At 42.0% G+C, this 18,974-nt stretch overlaps 1 protein-coding gene across 2 annotated transcripts in view; it reads left to right on the plus strand.

Annotated features, from left to right (window-relative positions):
* The window catches only part of msrb3 (methionine sulfoxide reductase B3), a 131,847-nt gene that overhangs the window by 57,164 nt on the left and 55,709 nt on the right, over positions 1 to 18,974 (plus strand). For both annotated transcript variants that reach the window (XM_043709653.2, XM_043709654.2), the window contains one exon: positions 4,118 to 4,146. In XM_043709653.2, coding sequence (XP_043565588.1) covers positions 4,118 to 4,146 — 29 coding nt within the window. The remainder of the gene's footprint in view (positions 1 to 4,117; positions 4,147 to 18,974) is intronic.

Raw genomic sequence — 18,974 nt, forward strand, 5'->3', positions numbered from 1 at the left:
GGTCTCTTTGCCTCAACCTTGCACTTGTTGGGGATGAAAGTATAGGGAAGAAGAGTTCTTAAATATGGTTTGGAATCAAGAAAAGAAGCTAGGTATTAGTTATCTTTACATTCTAGGATTATACTGGATTAATAAGCATCTTTAATAGGCTCAGAACTTGATGAAGTTTGAAATGGTCCAGTCTATTCTACATGTAATTGGCTAAACTATTTGACTACCATGTCCTTTCAAGTCTGGGCAACTGGGACATGTGTGTCCCTGATTTCTGTTCTCTTATTGGGGGTACGGCCAGAGTGAGAGTTTGAGAGTGTATTGGTTTCATCTGGGATTAGAACATTAAAGGTGGAGGCGTGCATGTGGTTATGCGATTAAGTAGCAACAGAAACGTTGTGGCAGGTAGAGATCCAAAGGTTGGACAGTTGGGATTTTGAAAGAACATGTTTGGCTGTGCATGGTATCGAGCGGATGTATCATATGTAAGAGAAGCAGGGATTTTGTGCAAACATTTTGTACAATATTTTGACTACATATAAAATGCGCATCAATTTCTGAGAACTGTCTACCCCTCCCCTTTACACTCTCACAACTTTATGGGAGCTATCAAGGAGCAACAAATTAGTTCATATAGGTGTTCCATGCCTCCAATGAAACAGAGATAGTTATACTAGGGTAAGATGACTTTTCCTGGTGTAAGGAGATATCCAGTAAGGTCCTTCTGCTACCTTAGGGGAGGATTTTGCAACACCAACTGAATATATTTATGCTTTTAAGATAGGAAGTCACTCAATGCATTTCAGAGGTGTAAAGGGGAGAAAAGGTAGATAAGCTGGAAGATGGGATATTTGGCAAAAGTGAGGACTGCAGGTGCTGGAGATCAGAGTCTAGATTGGACTGATGCTGGAAAAGCATAGCGGGTCAGGCAGCATCCGAGGAGCAGGAAAAGAATAAGGTGAGGGTATTAGAAGAGTTGATTAAGTGCTTTTTGTTTAATATTTTCAGAGCCATAACAGGAGGTAAGGAAAGTGAACAAGTGCAATGGTTTTAGAAAATAAATTTTGGAGACTTGGACTCTTGTCACATTAGTGTGAAAGGAGGGGATCCATATTTTGAGAGTGTTAAACATCAATAGTAAGAAACTGAAATTCTAGTAATGTTGTTGTAAAACACTTCCACTGACCAAGTATATATGCTTCATCATGTGTGATTCTGATTCATGCTTTAGCAATTTAAAAAACACAGAACATTCATGCTATATTTGAGTTCTCTTCTGAGAATTTAACTTTGTTTCAGCATCTTCCTGGTGTAGTCTTCCAACTTGAGATTATACTCTATAAGAATGACTTGCCTGAGCTCTAGTTAAGCAGTTATATGGCTCTTGCTTCTTCCCCGCCCCGCCCCGCCACCTACCTTTGACTGTGAAGCATTTGGTTCAAGTCCCTTAAGAATATAGCACTTGAGAAAACCGGCAGCTTCATTGTATCATAGGTGAAGATGCAATAAAATATCAATAAAGTCAGACTTTGAAAATTAATCCTGCTTTTCTTTTTGCTCCATTTATGAAAACCTTAGTTATAACTCAACTTTTAATCAAAATACTGCTATAACCTTTAAGTGCACTTCAGTTCTCCCTGTTGCTGTGGGGAATAAAGATTAATGCCTCATTCTCAGGTAGTTTAATACATTTTATTGAACAGTCTTTATGCATGTAACATCCTCTAACTGGCTCCTGCTGAGCTACTCTTGTACCTTGCTGTGGCAGCTGTGGACAGATATACAACTGAGTGTTAACGTGTGATATAAATCTGACCAGAGCATGCTCACTAATTGGTTCGAGAGTCCGGTATAGACAATGCTGTCTTGTAACAGCTTGCATGGATAGGCCTAGTCTGAGGGTTAATTCTGCTTGACAGCAGATCAGCAGCATCTTGAGTGTAATTACCCAACAGCAGTTTTCCCACAGCTGAATGGAGGGCTTCAAAGGCTCCTGAATTTACAGCTAGCATTAACTTATATCTGAAACATGATGTTCCCACAAGGACAGAATTTTTTCCTTTTAAAATGTATAAATTGCCTAGTCGGATAGCTATGCAACAAATAGTGAAAAAGAATTACATCTGGCTTTGAGCTACTGCATTTTAAGAGCTACAGAAAATCCTTACATACTCAGTTACTAAGTATATTTTCAGAGCGGCCAAATTTATAATATGATTTAACCTGCAATTCACTAATGCATCAAGATAACAGAGGTCGATTAAAATAATTACATCACTAGGATTAACATTATAAATGTAAAGCAATAAGTTAGTAAGAACAAAAGTCTCTTCAAATTTTAGAAAAAGAATTATAAGAAAAGTACTTGGAGTGAACAGTTGGGAACCAGATTGGTCATGCTTTTAAACAGATTTCACCAAAATTTTGAGATCAGTCCAGTGGGGGTTATTCACTTCTTTAAAGTTTATCTTTCTCATAATTCTTATTTCTTGTCAATTGTTTCCTCCCCCTCCCCCTCCCCAACACCTTTCTCTCAGAAGATACTCTAGTCAGATTTACATCACACGGTTAACACTCAGTTGCATATCTGCTGGAATGTAGTTCCATGGGCTTAAGGTGCTTTCTGGAACCTTGTTCAAATCACATTCTTCAGTGAGCTCTTTAACTGCTGATTGCATCACAATCGTGTCTTTCTGTAATTTTCATCCAACATCCACACAAGTAACCCCCCAGGAAGGGGCTCATAGGAAATGAATCGCAAATGAGAATTCTGGCTTATTTTTCGCTCCCCATCCTGAAGCAACGTAAGAAATTATACTCTCTCCCAACTACTGCTGCAGGTGAGGTCAGCCAAGCACAAACTTCAAGCTGTAATACTTAGCTCGAGTGGGTCAGCTACTCACTTTGTCAGTTGATAAGCTCAAGTCCTGACCAAGACTCATGTTTTCATTTCACAGAAGACTTCAGTTAAAAGCCAAGGAAAATAAATAATCAGTGGTTGAACATGCCACGATGGCATGGAAACCTTCTCAAACCTTCTCATACTTCTAACATTAATCACCTCCCTCATTTGATTTATGATCTTTTTCATGAGGTATGTAGTACCAGTCAAAAAGCTGGTTCAGTTCCTGAACTGAATTAGCTGGGATAGGAATACATTCGCACGATTCGAAAGATAGAAAAAATTGCACCAACGAAAGCAGCCAGTTGGTCCATTGTGACTATTCCAGTTGAAAAGTGGTATCCAGCCTAATTCCAACTTCCAGCTCTGTTGTCATGTATGATACAGCATCTCAAGTGCATATCCAAGTCCTATGTATTTGAAGTGTGATGAGTAATTCTGCCTCTATCACCCTTTCATGCGGTGAGTTCCAAACCCCACTTCCTCTGTGTGAACAATTTACCCCTCAATTCATTCTTATTATTCTAACCATTATTTTCAATCCATGCCTGTTTGAATCTTGACATCTGCTAGGCTTTGCAAAATTAAATATCTCCCAATTAAATTTTGCTCCAGTGTTATTCTAGAGAGAACAAATCTAGCCTATACATGCTTTCTTTATATCTAAAATTCCTCATTCCTGATAACTCCCTTGTAAGTCACTGTGTCCTCTGTATTGAGTGTTGACTTGCTGCTGATGAAAAGACAGGTCAGTATTTTCAATCCTGATTGTCTGTTGACACTTGCTAAAAAGTATGTACAGGGTATCTGTTGTCATTGTATGAGGATAGAACATGATGCCTTGCATAGTCTCTGCCAATATTAACTGCTGAAACCACTTGGAATGAAGGCCTGAAAGCTACTTGCGAGTGAACAGTACAGGTACATTCCTACAGTGTGTGATCCAGGAGAGGAGGATTTCAAGGGATTTAAATAGCCAAGAGAAGCATTCTCTATTTGAGATTCCAAACAAATTGTCTACAGAGTACTTGGAATTTGTTGTATCACAGTAAAGAGCCTGTGCCATTTTATATTCTGGGATCAATGGCTTGATCAAAATGGCAACGTATTAGTATAAAATTGAAAATGTATTTCCTTTCTCATATAAAACTTGTGCAATTTGCATACCTTCAATACTTGCATAAGTGTCGGTCCTTGCAACTAAAATAATTTTTCATTTTATAGGTCAGCAACCAAGTTTGATTCTGGATCAGGTATGGACAATTTTTAAAGCTAAGTAAATCATTGTCAGTGCTTTTAATTAACTGAATTTTTAGAGCTTACAACAAAAAGTGTTATAAAAATGATTTTTATACTTTAATTTATGAATTTCCTACTTGTCTGGAATTGGGATATGTGGTCAGTGTTTTGTCATTGCCTTCCATTTTAAGGGCAGGGCAACATCCCAAGTCCACTTCCACTGGAAAGGTTATTACATTGACCTAAAGTGGTCTAACTGCACCAATTTAGAGAATTTGAATGGCATTTGCTAACACCTGACAAATGATTATATAAACAAAGTTCTAGAGGATGACTGGCATCTATATTAATTGAACTTTATCAAGGAATAGACATCTAGGAAAAAATGAAAGAACTGACCAAACAAAAAGCTGTTACAAGACCTAATTCTATTTGCATTCTTTTGTCTCATTAATTCATATGTAAAACTACATTTATCAAAGGATTTCATGAAATTACGAGCAAGTATTTCAAATAAATGAATGTTCTAAGGAAAAAATGTTGTCCATGAATGTCCAGTATGTATTACTGGAAAATGCATGCAGGCAAATTAAAGCAACAAAACTAAAACACTCTTACAGACTAGTAACATGCACACACATGTACACCAAATACGGCATCTATAATCATTTGTGTAATTGTCTTATTTCAGACTGATAGCAGTAAAGTAGTGCAAAAGACAGTTGACTCTGGTTTGGGGTGGTGGGGGGAAGGGTTGGAGTTTAATTCCATCCTCCGAAGTGTGTTTGGAGTGGAGGGGTGCTTAATCAGGTGGGACCACCACCTTCCTCCTCTACCCCAACAAGTTCACCCTCTGCCAATTAAGACCCTTCAGTGGGCAGTTAGTACTCACTCAAAGGCCTTATCCTACTGCCTCTGATATCCAACCAGCAGCAGGCAGGACAGTTGTCCCACAGCAAACCCAAAAGCACATATGTTAACAGGCTCCAGTGGGGCTGTTGAGAGATGTGCATCGGGTATTTGCCTTTGTCCATGCCCCTAAACACCCTTTCCATCCCCTCTTGGATTCTCAGCCTGCCCTCTTTCATCTGTGGCTTAGATGCCCCACTGATCCCAGGCCTCTGGTGGGTGCATTGAAGGCAACTCCTACCACTACCCCATCAGTGCTATGTGCAGTCAAGAGATGCTGGCCTCTGGTGTGGGCACCTAAGGGCCCCTGATACCGTGGTTGGCCCAGCACTGGCCTCAAGAGTGCTTGATTAGCACTTAATAGGGCAAATGTTTCCTAAAAAGGTGGCAATGTAAATCTTTCACCTGCACCCTAGCCTTTGCATGGGGCCCCCATCTCCTGAATGAAGTTCAGTTCATGGTGTTCACATGTAATTTTGGAATATATTGTCATATCACCTGCAGGATTGAACACCATGAGTTCGAGGATGCACTTTATCATCCGACATGGTGCAAAGCAGTGGTCCTCAACCAGATGTCCACAAATGCGCAAGTGACCTGTGAAAAGATTTCAAGGATTCCTGCAAAATCATTAGAAAATTACGCAGCTTGCAGAGTGTATGCAGTCTGTCCACATCTCTCTCCCACTAGTCTTTTAACTGCATGCTCAAACACCACGACCATTCATGTGAGCCACCAGCAATTAACTGAGCTTTGCTGCTCTGGCTGCAATACATTACCACTAAGCCATGCCAAAACCTCATTCTGGTACCCATACCCCTCGACTGAACTGACTGCACTCTGTGGTCTCAGATCCAACCCTGACTTTGTTATTAAACCTCACTGACAGGGGTGGTGCTGTTGTTTTTTGGCGTACTGACCTCTACATTGCAGAGGCTGAGTGCCAGCTCTCAGACTCCACCTCCAATCTCCCATGGTGTGGTTATGGTCCAGGGGAACATCAGGCCATTGTGTCCACTACGATCATCATCCTCATTTCATCTGGTGATCTCCCCAGCACTGCCTCCGAGTTCATTGTCTCCCAACCTCGCACAACTCGCTTCTACCTCCTTCCCAAAATCCATAAACATGAGTGTCCAAACAGACTCATTGTTTCTGCCTGCTCCTCATCTCTTCCTAAGTCGACTTGGTCTTCTCTCCCCTTGTCCAGTTGCTTCCCAATTACATCTGACACCTCACATGAGTTTCAGAATTTCCAGTCAGCTCCAGCTGCCTCCATTTTACCAAGGATATGCAGTCCCTTTACATATCTATCTCCCACAAGGTCTCAGGGCTCTCTGCTTCTTCCTGGAAAAAAGACCTGAACCATCCCCATCCACCACCACCCTCCTCCACCATATGGAACTTGTAATCACTTTGAACAACTTCACTTTTAGTTTCTCTTACTTTCTTCAGGTCAAAGGTGTGGCCATGGATACCCACATGGGCCCCAGTTATGCTTGTCTGTTAGTGGAACATCCCTTGTTCCAATCCTAGTCCGGCTCCCACCAACAACTCTTTCTCCGATATGTCAATGATATTATCGGTGCTGCTTCCCTCCGCCATCTGAAAGTGGAAAAGGTTATCAATTTTGCTTCCGGTTTCCACCCCAGTCACACCTTCACATAGTCCATCTGAGTCCGTCCTTCCCTTCCTCGACATCTCTGTTTCCATTTCTAGGGATAGTCCACTCCAAACCAGCCAACTCCCGCAGTAACCTTGACTATACCACCTCACACCCTACTTCCTGTAAAGCTCTATTTCGTTCTTCCAGTTCTTCTGTCTCCATTGCATCTGTTCTGACGATGCCAACTTCAAAAAGGGAACCTCTGAAATGTCCAACTCATCTCCCGCATTTCAGCCCTCACTCCCTCTCTTTCCTCCAACAACAGCATTAGAGTCCTCCTTGTCCTCATCTATTATTTCACCAGTGGATCATTCACCCCCATTTCCGCCATGCAGTGGTATGCCACCACATGACACACATTCCCCTCCCCTTCTTTGTCAGCCTTCCTCAAGGATTATTCCCTCCAGGACACCCTGGTCAACTCCTCCTTCAGTCCCAAAACCCCCCTGCTCGGCCCCACAACACCTTCCCCTGCATCTGCAGAAGATGTAACATCTGCCCATTCATTTTCTCTGTCCTCACTATCCAGGTGAAGCAGCATTTTACCTGCACTTCACTCACTCTAATCTACTGCATTCACTGCTCACGTCATCTCCTCTACGTTGGGAAATGAAGCGTAGATTGGGTGACCGCTTTGCAGAACATGTACGTTCTGTCCTCAAAGAAGATCCTAAGCTTCCAGTTGCCTGCCACTTCAATGCACCAACTTGCTCCCCTGCCAATATCTCAGTCTCAGGCTTGCTGCAGTGTTCCAGCGAAGCTCAGCACAAGCTGGAACAACAGCACCATATTTTCCACTTGGCAACACTACAACCTGATGAACTCAATGCCAAGTTCAACAAGTTTAAGATTTGAGGCACCTTCTCCCATGTCCTTACCCCAATTCCCCCACACCAGGCTTTGTTATCATATGATCTGCTATTACACACCACCCATTATTATGATTTGGAGGTGCTGGTGTTAGGAGTGTACAAAGTTAAAAATCACACAACACCAGGTTATAGTCCAACAGGTTTATTTGGAAGCACTAGCTTTCAGAGCACTGCTCTTTCATCAGGTGGTTGATGAAGGAGCAGCGTTCCGAAAGCTAGTGTTTCCAAATAAACCTGTTGGACTATAACCTGGTGTTGTGTGATTTTTAACTTTGTATACCCATTATTAGTCATTAATAGTCCCCATTGGCAGTTATTCATTCTCCTAGATTGACTTTTATCCACTCCTTTTGTCTGTCCAACTGTTCTATCTCCATCTGTTTACCCCTTGTTTTCCCCCCTGTCCCCCCACCAAGAAAAAGAAAATCAATGTTTTCCTAGCTACCATCAGTTCTGAAAAAGGGTCACTGGAGTCGAAACATGAACTCTGATTTCTACCGGACTTGCTGAGATTTCCCCGCAAATTCTGTTTTTATCCCCTCAACTAAATGTCAATCCAGCACAAGCAAGCAGTTTCACAATAAGTAAAACAGGAATAATAATTCTATGATTTTAATTGCACATTATTCTCTTTACTGAAGAAAAATACTTGCGTTACTTTGTGGAATTTTATAACACTGGGAAGGAACTTTCGAAGCAAAGAGGCAAAGAACTTCTAGTATAAAACATACTGGGCAGAATTTTCAAGCCTAACTAAAGGTCTAATCCAGTGTCAGCCATTTTGGGTCACAAGCATCTGGGGACCAAGAAAACCGCCAATTCTGACACAGCACCCAAATAACCTTATTCAGAATCTTTGTTAAAGGAAAGCCTAAGAAGCCAATGGGGATTTTCTAGTTGGCTTCAGTTTTCTAACACAATGTGGGACTGATCAATGGCTTAGAAATGAACACCCAGCAGCAAGCTATAGAGTTTGTGTTCCAGGCCCTGCCTGCCTTGGTAGGGTTACAGTTAAAGGCCATCTTCCACAGGGCCGTCTCACCCATCCCAAACCACAAATGCAGAAGAGGTTTTATTTGGACTTCTTTAATCTACTTCTTAGGGTGGCACAGTGGCTAAGTGGTTAGCACTGCTGCCTTACAGCACCAGGGACCGGGGTTCGACTCCAGCCTCGGGCGACTGTCTGTGTGCAGTTTGCACATTCTCCCCGTGTCTGTGTGGGTTTCCTCCGGGTGCTCCGGTTTCCTCCCACAATTCAAAGATTGTGGATTAGGTGAATTGGCCATGCTAAATTGCCCATTGTGTTCAGGGATGTGTGGGTTAGGCGACTGGTCAAGGGTAAATGTAGTCTAATAGGTTAGGGGAATGGGTCTGAGTGGATTGCTCTTTGGAGGGTCAGTGTGGACTTGTTGGACCTAATGGCCTGTTTCCACACTAGGGATTCTATTCTATGAGCTTAAAGTTTGTACAAAGTGGCAGAGAGCACACCTTCTGGTTAGTTATCCTTGTTCTGTAGTTGGGTGCTTCTCAAAAGGCCGGTGAGCCTTCAACCTTCCAGCTCCGAGGAACTGCTTGCACCCTTAAATTGGGCAGGGAACTTGTCTCCATGCCAAATAAGGAAGCACCCTAGTTAAAAAACCTAGGTCAGTAACTGTTTCCCACCCCAAAGGTGAAAATTCATTACTGGAGCCAGTGAATTACAATGATTGAAGGGCAGTTTAACATGTTCATGATTACAGGTATGTGAAAATCAGTACTGCAACACCAATAATCTTTGTACATCACTTGGAGTGGCAGTAAAGTATTTAAATGAGTTGATTTTGCATTATTGGGTGAGGGGCAGATCATTTACGTGCTGCCATACATTCTTGACTAGGAGAGATGAAAAATAACTTCCTGCCTTTTATCCTTGTGAATTGTGTGCTCCTTTTATTTAAAAAAATGTCAAAAATCAACAAATCATTAACGAAATCATGATTGATGACAGCACTGAAAATATTACCCAACTTTCCAGATCAAGTTTCAAATCAAGTAAAGAATTTAGTCGACCATTCAATTGAGTGTAGTCTCCCCAGCTCTGCGTGTGCAGTGTGCAAAATAAATTAACTGCAATAATGTTTTAAATATAAAATGCTGGTATTTCAATTTTTGTCAGGCTCTGCGAACTATGTTCAAAGTGTCAGCAATCATACTGAACAGAATGTTGGACACTTTCTTGTACACTGTGCCATTTGAAATTGTGGTTTGGGAAATGCAGTGAAAATGAACACTCTTGTTTAAGTTCTGGTTTAAATACATGCTTATGTTACATATGAGGGAATACCAACCCCTTTGTTTTACAAATGCCGTCACAATTTTAGACATCGGATAGAGTCAGAAGCTATATTCACAGAGTGTATGGACCTAATACCCTTTTTGGAACTGATTTATTCTGCGCTTAACCTTCTGCTTTGTTTTTAAAAAAAGTTTAGAAATCATGCTAACTTGACATGAGTATAACACTTATAGCTTTTTTGAAAATTGAAATACAAGTTTGCTTTTAAAGATTTGACAGTAAAATGTGTAACTCTGACATAAAATTGTTTTGCTGCTTCATCCAATGGCCATAAGTGCATATATGAAAATAAGTGTACAAATCCTCTCATGGTTTGAAATTTAAATTCTGTTCTAAATTAAAAAGGTTGTTGAAATTGAAGGTGACTGCAAATCTGAAATTGCTGATATGACTTGTGATCCAGGTATTGTGTCAGTTCACAGCATTCGATTTGACAAAAATTATTCTCAGTATCTTGTGACTGACTGGTCAAAGTCAATGGGTAAACTTTTTCCAGATCCTGAATGACATGGGCTATGGTATAAAATTTGGGAGAACTATGTGAGAAGTTGAATGAGGTCTTTCTCAATATCAAGAGCTGCAAATTACATTTTCCAACTAAGTTCCAGACCTCACGATGAGAATCTTGCTAGTGAGCAGGTAGAAAACCTATTTATAGTGATTATCAGTCATGATCTCCGTCAGTCTTACTTAGTCTCACCTCAGTAATATGCGATCACACGTCTCTTAGAAACCAGATACCACGAATTCCCAACATGAAAGTCAGAGTGTATGTTGGTAGCTCCAGCTCACTGCCCACTCCTCCATACCTCTGTCTTGGAAACTGGCACCAATATCTCTGGCCATGGTTCGGGGTAGTGACTGTGTGCACCCATGTTCATGGCCAAGGGTATCTTACACTTGCCATTCTCTCTGCACATTCTGATTACATCCCTTCTGCATTTCCGTGCAGCACTTTGGAGCACGCTGGCACCACTGCAGGGACACTTTGCACCCTCTCACAGACTTAGACTTAGACTCCTTTACACTCACACATATGCACACTCTCTCACAGACACTCACAACCCCCCACCCCAGACAGACAGACACACACACATATGTTTGTGGGGTGAATTTGTACTTGCAGAGAAACATTGTACTTTGTTCAAAAACTGCATGAATCCATGTAAAACTCTGTTAACTCATTTTTTAGATTAGAGTCAGTCTAAACATTATGACACAGACAACAGAACACAGGGGACTAACACCTTCAACATCTTATCTGGCCTGACACCATTTATTACAGTGAACCTGAGAATGTAACTTTTTAAAGTTTTGTGATTTACATATGAAAGAAGTGAAACTATCATGGTCATTCTAACAGATCAGAGACTTAACAAACAATGAAGGTATTTTTCAATGTATAATTTCAGTTACATCACACTGTAAACATTTGCTCTAAATTCTGTGTCTTACAATTGTGTACTCCACAACCACCTGATGAAGGAGCAGCGCTCCAAAAACTAGTGCTTCCAATTAAACCTGTTGGACTATAACTTGGTGTTGTGTGATTTTTAACTTTATACACCCCAGTCCAACACCAGCATCTCCAAATCATGACTTGCACACACAAATAGACATTCAGCTTGCCAATGGAACCAGGCTACATCTCAAGTTGTTCACTCACTTCATGCTGCCTGAGTGCTCACAGCATTCCTACCTTGCATATATCATGTTGCTGTACGGCAGCTTGCTATGTCAATCTTACACTGACAGCACATGCCAGCAGCCTGTGCAGCAAACTCCAAATGTTTGTATGTGTGAAAATCAAATAGCCGTGTCTCAAATTTAAAGGGGATTAGTGCTCTGTCAAGTCATGGGAAGCTGTTGCCAGTCAGAGGTTTTCATACACTCCACTAAGGGCAGTGTCTGCAATCTGTCCAGGGGGTTGGACACAGTAAGTCCTGCAGGTCCAACACAGTGGCCCAGTGGTTAGCACTGCTGCCTCACAGCGCCTGTAGACCCGGGTTCAATTCCCGACTCAGGCGACTGACTGTGTGGAGTTTGCACATTCTCCCCGTGTCTGCGTGGGTTTCCTCCGGGTGCTCCGGTTTCCTCCCACAGTCCAAAGATGTGCGGGTCAGGTGAATTGGCCATACTAAATTGCCCGTAGTGTTAGGTTAAAGGGGTAAATGTAGGGGTATGGGTGGGTTGCGCTTCGGCGGGTCGGTGTGGACTTGTTGGGCCGAAGGGCCTGTTTCCACACTGTAAGTAATCTAATCTAATCTAATCTAAAACCTGTCAGGTGACTTGCAGATCATTGTTAGGGAGCAGTTGGAGGTCTAGTCAGTCATCAGTCTGTGCTAATTGTTCTACATGTTGTCCAGGAAAGTGGGGCATGGTCTCCCCTGAAGGTGGTGGTATAGGCAGCAGAATGAATGACATTGCTGGGTAAGAGGGAATACTGTTGGCAGTTGGGAGGTGAGGTGATGCAATGCGGGGCATTGTGGGCAGGAGCCTAGGTACAGGGATGGTGAAGGGGAGAAATTTGACATGTAAGTGGGGGAGCTGGTAGTGTGTGGGATGCTTCCAGATGGTGCTGGGGAGAGGTGGAGTTGTGGTAATAAGTAGTCACCTAAGATGGTGGGTGGGACCATGTGCAGGTTCGGTAGAGATGGGCCGTCCAGGAAGTGCTAGGTAAGAAGGCCATGTAGATTCAGGGATGGGGGACCTGACAGCCAGGCTGAGTCTGATACTTGTGATATCCAGCACAACCTGCAATGCCTTCTAACCTCTTCCTATTGCTAAATTTGACATGTGCATGGAACATGGCTACAACCATGTGTGGAAAAATGTGTCTGTTTTCTGGTCTCCATAGACTCCACCTCTGAATGACAGGAGATCTTTCCAGGGGCAATTGCATCAATCGTGCACTTGCAGAATGTAGGTTAAAAGTCACTTGCAAACATCTCATCAAGCATGGGAAATGCATGGTCAACCATTTTGGGTGTAATTGTTCATCATGAGTAATGTTGATTATGTCATTGGATTTACACATTGTGGGTAAAGTTAAAAATCACACAACACCAGGTTATAGTCCAACAGGTTTAATTGGAAGCACTAGTTTTTGGAGCGCTGCTCCTTCATCAGGTGGAAGACGCAGAATTTATAGCAAAAGTTTACTGTGTGATGTAACTGAAATTATACATTGAAAAATACCTTGTTGGTCTCTCATCTGTCCCACAGACACACACACTCCCAAACTCACACATGCACCCTCTCGAAGATCTAGACCCCTTTACACTCACACATGCATATACACTCTCTCTCTCTCAGACATTCACAATCCTCCACTCCAGGCACACACACAGACACACCTAAACACAGACAGACACATACCCACACTCTCACGTGCACTCTCTCACAGATTTAGACCCCTTTACATTCACACACATAGATACATGCTTTCTCACAGACACTCACAGCACCGCGCCCCCCCCCCTCCCCCCCCACACACACACACAAACCCATATACACATTTACGTTTGTGGGGTAAATTTGTACTTGCAGAGTTACATTGTACTTTGCCCAAAAACTGTATAAATCCATATAAGACTCTGTTAACTCATTTTTTCGATTAGAATCAGTCTAAACATTATGACACATAACAGAACACAGGGGACAAATACCTTCAACATCTTATCTGGCCTGACACCAATTGTTACAGTTAACCTGAGAATGTAACTTTTTAAAAAAGTTTTGTGATTTACATATGAAAGAAGTGAAACTATCATGGTCATTCTAACAGATCAGAGATTTAACAAACAACGAAGGTATTTTTGAATGTATAATTTCAGTTACATCACACTGTAAACTTTTGCTCTAAATTCTGTGTCTTACAATTGTGCACTCCACAACCACCTGATGAAGGAGCAGCACACTAGTGCTTCCAATTAAACCTGTTGGACTATAACTTGGTGTTGTGTGATTTTTAACTTTGTCCATCCCAGTCCAACACCAGCATCTCCAAATCATGACATTGTGGATAGAAAATATCTGAGCAGGAGTAGGCAAGGCCACAACAAAGACTGCTAATGCACCTCCAACTGTATACAGGAACACAGAACTGATTTCCTATCCACTTGAACTGGAATACTGGACTGTCTTATATACAATTATGTCTATTGTTGGGCCAGGAGGAGAAAGTTTCAGTCCTCTTATAGCACTTAAACTCGTCAACTGTTTCATGGACATATGACATGATCTGTTTTTCATTGGAATAAGATCCAGTGTTCAAGTACCAACATTAATCAATATATGGTCCCCTTTGTTGGAATGCTTCATGTCCCACTGTCACATTGTTAGTCAATTTGATGGACTCAGCCACAGCATGTGATATCTCACTGTTACAATCAAGGCTTGAGAAATGGAAGAGGCATAAATGCATATGGAAGCCCAGGAGCAGCAGCAATCTCCAGCAGATGCTGACTAACCTTCACATGAAGACCTCACAGCTGAAGGGTTCCTCAGTGTGTAGGAGGCACAGGAGGGCTTCATGACATTTCCTTTGGATGAGGAAGGTGTATTGTTGGCACAGACTGGGAATCTTTTGGGACACAATGAAGCTGCTGGATTGAAACTGGAGACCAGAAGACCATCCTACCTCTGTGGTCATCAAAGTGACATCTGTGCTGAGCTTTTATGTGATCTGCTCATTCAAAGTAGCTACTAAGGACCTGTGCAGGATCTCTCAATTGTCCACCCACGAATGCAACAAGATTGATTACTGCCGTTTATGCCAAATCATATCTCCCCTTCATTTCCATGAGATGAGTCCAGTGTTACAGCCCAGGCAGTACAATTTGGTGATGTAGCTTACCAGCTTACCCAGATCCAGGGCTCAATAAACAATGCACATGCCCTTGTTGAGAGGTCCATAACATTGTGCAGCTGAGTTCATTAACAGAAAAGGGTTTCATTCATTAATGTGACATTATTCAAGGACGGCACGGTGACTCAATGGTTAGCACTGCTGTCCCATAGCACCAGGAATCTGGATTCAATTCCTCCCTTGAGCAACCATCTGTGTGGAATTAGCACATTCTTCCCGTGTCTGCGTGGGTTTCCTCTGGCTGCTCAGGTCTTCTCCGACAGTCTAAACATGTGCAGCATGCACGGATTGGCCATGCTAAATTGCCGGATGGTATCCAGGGATGTGCTAGATAGATGAGTTAGCCATGGGCATTGCAGGATTAGAGTGGTAGAGTAGGGGCTGCTTCTGATGGGATGTTCTTCAGAGAGTGCTTCTCTTGGGCTGATTGGCCTGCTTCCACATTGTAGGGCTTAAATGTGCCAGTCATCTGTGACCATTGATGCCACTTCTTTGAGTTTTGTGCTTCATGCCCTGGAATGATTCCTATATCCTTAATATCTCCTGGTCCTGTTGCATTTGAGAAGCTAGATGCCTTTCAACGATGGTTACTAGGAGACAAGAGTTACCAAATTCAACCATGGTTGATGACTCTCTTGTGCAATGCCTGACAGTCAGAGCATGGAAGCCAGTGATGCCTATTTTATCCCCAAGGTGGAGCAGATAATAGGCCTGCAAAAGGTGAGATTCTGCTACTTGGATGGTTGGGCCTTGTGGTTTATCCAGATAGCATCTGTCTGCACTAGTATGGGAAAGGTAACCTGAATAAGTGAGTATGCAGTGCCGAGACCATGTATGTTTAGCAGTTTGTGTGTGTCTGTGTGGGGGTAGATGCTGCATGCAACAATGAGTAGTAGAGCATGAGTCTTAGTGAGAGGTAGATGCAGGAATAGAGAGAGCTTGATTACGAGGTAACAGACAGTTACCCTGACAGAGGCGACAAACTTATTTACTAAGCATTCTCTGTTCTACTGGGCATCTCTCCAGACCACAAACACTGTATTGACCTAAGTGACACCCTCAGGTTGGTTTGGCAGGGTCTGATGGTCTGACTACCTCTGGCAGTCTCTGGGAAGAGATGGGGCTCTCTGCACCACCCTGTCCACCAGGACCTTCCAGCTCCCGTCTGGAAGTATGGCAACTATTTCCACTTCTCATCTATGCCTGCAGCAAATATCTGGATCCATGCAGGGCAGCTTCAGACTTGGCCATGTGTTCAATGCTCTTTTAAATATGATGCCAGTGCCAGGAATGCCAGGATATCCATGTGGTAACGAGTATATCTCACTACAGTGGGTCAGAAAACTGGGTTGGCATCAGACGAGATTTGTACCACAGAGGTGTGGTAAGTAGTTAACGAGTGTGTTGTGCTGATAACATGAAAAACTTCACTGTGCCTCATAGAGACAAACTGTGCATGAAACTCTATGAAAACACCACATTGCTAAAATATGGCAAAATCCAGCCTGCAGTCCCAAACCATGACAATCATATAAACTTCATAGTTATAACGCAGAGTATAAATCAATCCTTTTACCTTCTGACCTGTGTGGCCTGGTGCCCCACCAGACTGAGCCTTTGGTATTGGGTCCCCAGGGGAGCGCTATTAGAGATCTATAAAAAGAGGTTCCACATTATAGCTGCCAAGCAAATTTTCGACTCAAGCCCATTTGAAAGAAAGCATTGTTTCAAATCATTTTAAGCCTGCAGTATTTCTAGCCATATATCCTGTAGCAGGTGGTCCTTGGTGAGTGAATTTCATGGTCAGAGCTTCAGCGCCTCCAGTTCCTTTTTGATTCGTATTTTACTGCTTTGGTACAACAGTTATCTGGGAGATAATGTTGGCGTTCTTTTGTTGGTCCATAATAGGAACTAATTATGCATCATTATCCTCACATAAAAGTTTAATATACAATATCTCTTTGCACTATTGTCATGATAGTACTGTTGTGATAGCACAGAATAAACCAGTATGGGTTGTAAAATTGATAATAGATTCCAGGAAACCTTTTGACATTGTTTTTACTGTAGTGCAGAGAAACTTTTAAGATGGAGAAATCTCTGTTATATCTTGAAAGTATCCATTAAATGTTTTTGTCAAATGTTAGTTGGACAATCACAGGTTGGCATTCTTCTGGGTCCCTGTCATTCCAAAATGAATAAAATTAAGTAGCTCTTGGTCTTTAGGTGCTCTCTCATATTGTAATAAGAGTTCCAATGTACAAGATAGTTAAATTAGTATTTCAAGCATTTTCAAAAAAAAACAAAAGGCTTGTTCATGAGAGTTCCATTTGCATGCTCAGTGGTATGAATTGGTCTCTTGTAGATAGTCTCATATCTTTTGGACTTTCACAGAGTGTAATGTAAATCAACTCTGTGGTAAAGCCATTTTTAAAGAGAACTCAGTCAATTATCACTTTATAAACTTATTTTACAATGTTTTCAATGCAAGGATCTCAAGTGTTCCCACCGGTCTAATAACGTCATTTCTGCAGTGTGGCTTTATGGTAGTAGTTTAAGGTCTCATTGTCCAGTAAAGCCATGACTTAGTGAGAATATTGGGAGGACTTATCCCTGAATGCTGTTGTTGACCAATAACTGGGTGAAATTTTACAGCTCATAGTGAAATCGGCTTCCTGTGATTGCAGCCTGTGGAATCTTTTTAAACTATCTATTTGGGATTTACAGGACAGGTAACAGAATAGGAGTGAGGATGGTGGAGCAGTACTCACAATGTACAGAGTGGACATAGTTAAAAATCACACAACACCAGGTTAAAGTCCAATAGGTTTATATACAGAGTGGGAGAGTGAAGCAGCAGCAAGAGGAATAATTGACAAGTAAGTTAATCTAAGTCCAAAGTTCATCTCATGATCTTGTTAACAGAAATCTGCATTGGTGGACTCAGATATCATTGGATTAAAGAGGAAGATTTCACAATGAAGTCTTGAGTTGCTGAACTATGGAATGGCGAAATGGATCTATCCATTGCATTATACAAGTCATAAATCTCTGCTGAGCTGTGATATTGGCAATGGCGTTGAATAACAGTGAAACTTTACTTCGTAGTCAAGTATGGCTAAAATCTAAACTCAAGATTGCCAATTACTGTTATGATCAAACTAAAAAAAGCTTTCATTTAATAATGCTGTTTTCACAATCACTGGACGGCTCAAAGTACTTTTCAACCAGTCAAGTAATTTAAGTATAACCACTGTTGGTAAAGTGGCAACCACTTTGTACCCAACAAACTTCTGGCAACAGGCAATTAAAAGCAAAATACTGCACATGCTGGAATCCTGAAATAAATGTGCAGAATGCTAGAAAAACTTGGCAGATCTGGTAGAAACAATACAGAAAGAAACAATGTGAATGGTTCGAGTGTGGTCTGACTCTTTTTTGGAACCTCACCAGTTCTGAGGAAGTGTCTTACCAGATTTGAATCTGTTTCTCTCTCCTTAGGTGCTGATGAGTTTCTCCAGCATTCTCCCTGTTTGACCCAGCAACAGTATTGTGATAATGAACAAATAATCTGGTTTCTGTAACATTGGTTAAGGGATAACCAGTGGTGGCACAGTGGCTAGTGGTTAGCACTGCTGCCTCACAATGTCAGGGAGCTGGGACTGATTACACCCTCAGGTGACTGTGGAGTTTTCGTGCTCACCCCATGTTTGCATGAGTTTCCTCCGGGTACTCTGGTTTCCTCCCACAGTCCAAAGATAGGCAAGTTAGTTGGATTGGCTATGCTAAATTGCCCGTAGTGTCCAGGGATGTGTATGTTATTTGGATTAGCCATGGAAACTGCAGGGTTACAGAGATTGGGTAGAGGGGTGGGTCTGGGTGGAGTGCTCTTCAGCGGGTTGGTGTAGAGTCAATGGGCCAAATGGCTTGCTTCAATAGTAGGGATTCTATGATAAATAATGGCCAGAAAACTAGGGATGACTCCCTTGTTCTGGTTCGAAATGGTGCCATGGGCTGTTTTCACATCCACCCAACAGGCTTCTAGGGCCACAGCTTAACGTCTCATCTTAATATTGGCACCTCCCAATATTACCATAGTTCCTCAGTGCTTCAGTAGAGATTCAACCATCATTTTTGTGCACGAGTCCTATAGTGGCACTTGTGACTCAGATGAGTCTTTGAGGAGATAA

Source organism: Chiloscyllium plagiosum, unplaced genomic scaffold, assembly GCF_037043375.1.
Source record: "Chiloscyllium plagiosum isolate Xiang-an unplaced genomic scaffold, Cpla_swu_hap1 HiC_scaffold_19, whole genome shotgun sequence".
Taxonomy (NCBI): domain Eukaryota; kingdom Metazoa; phylum Chordata; class Chondrichthyes; order Orectolobiformes; family Hemiscylliidae; genus Chiloscyllium; species Chiloscyllium plagiosum.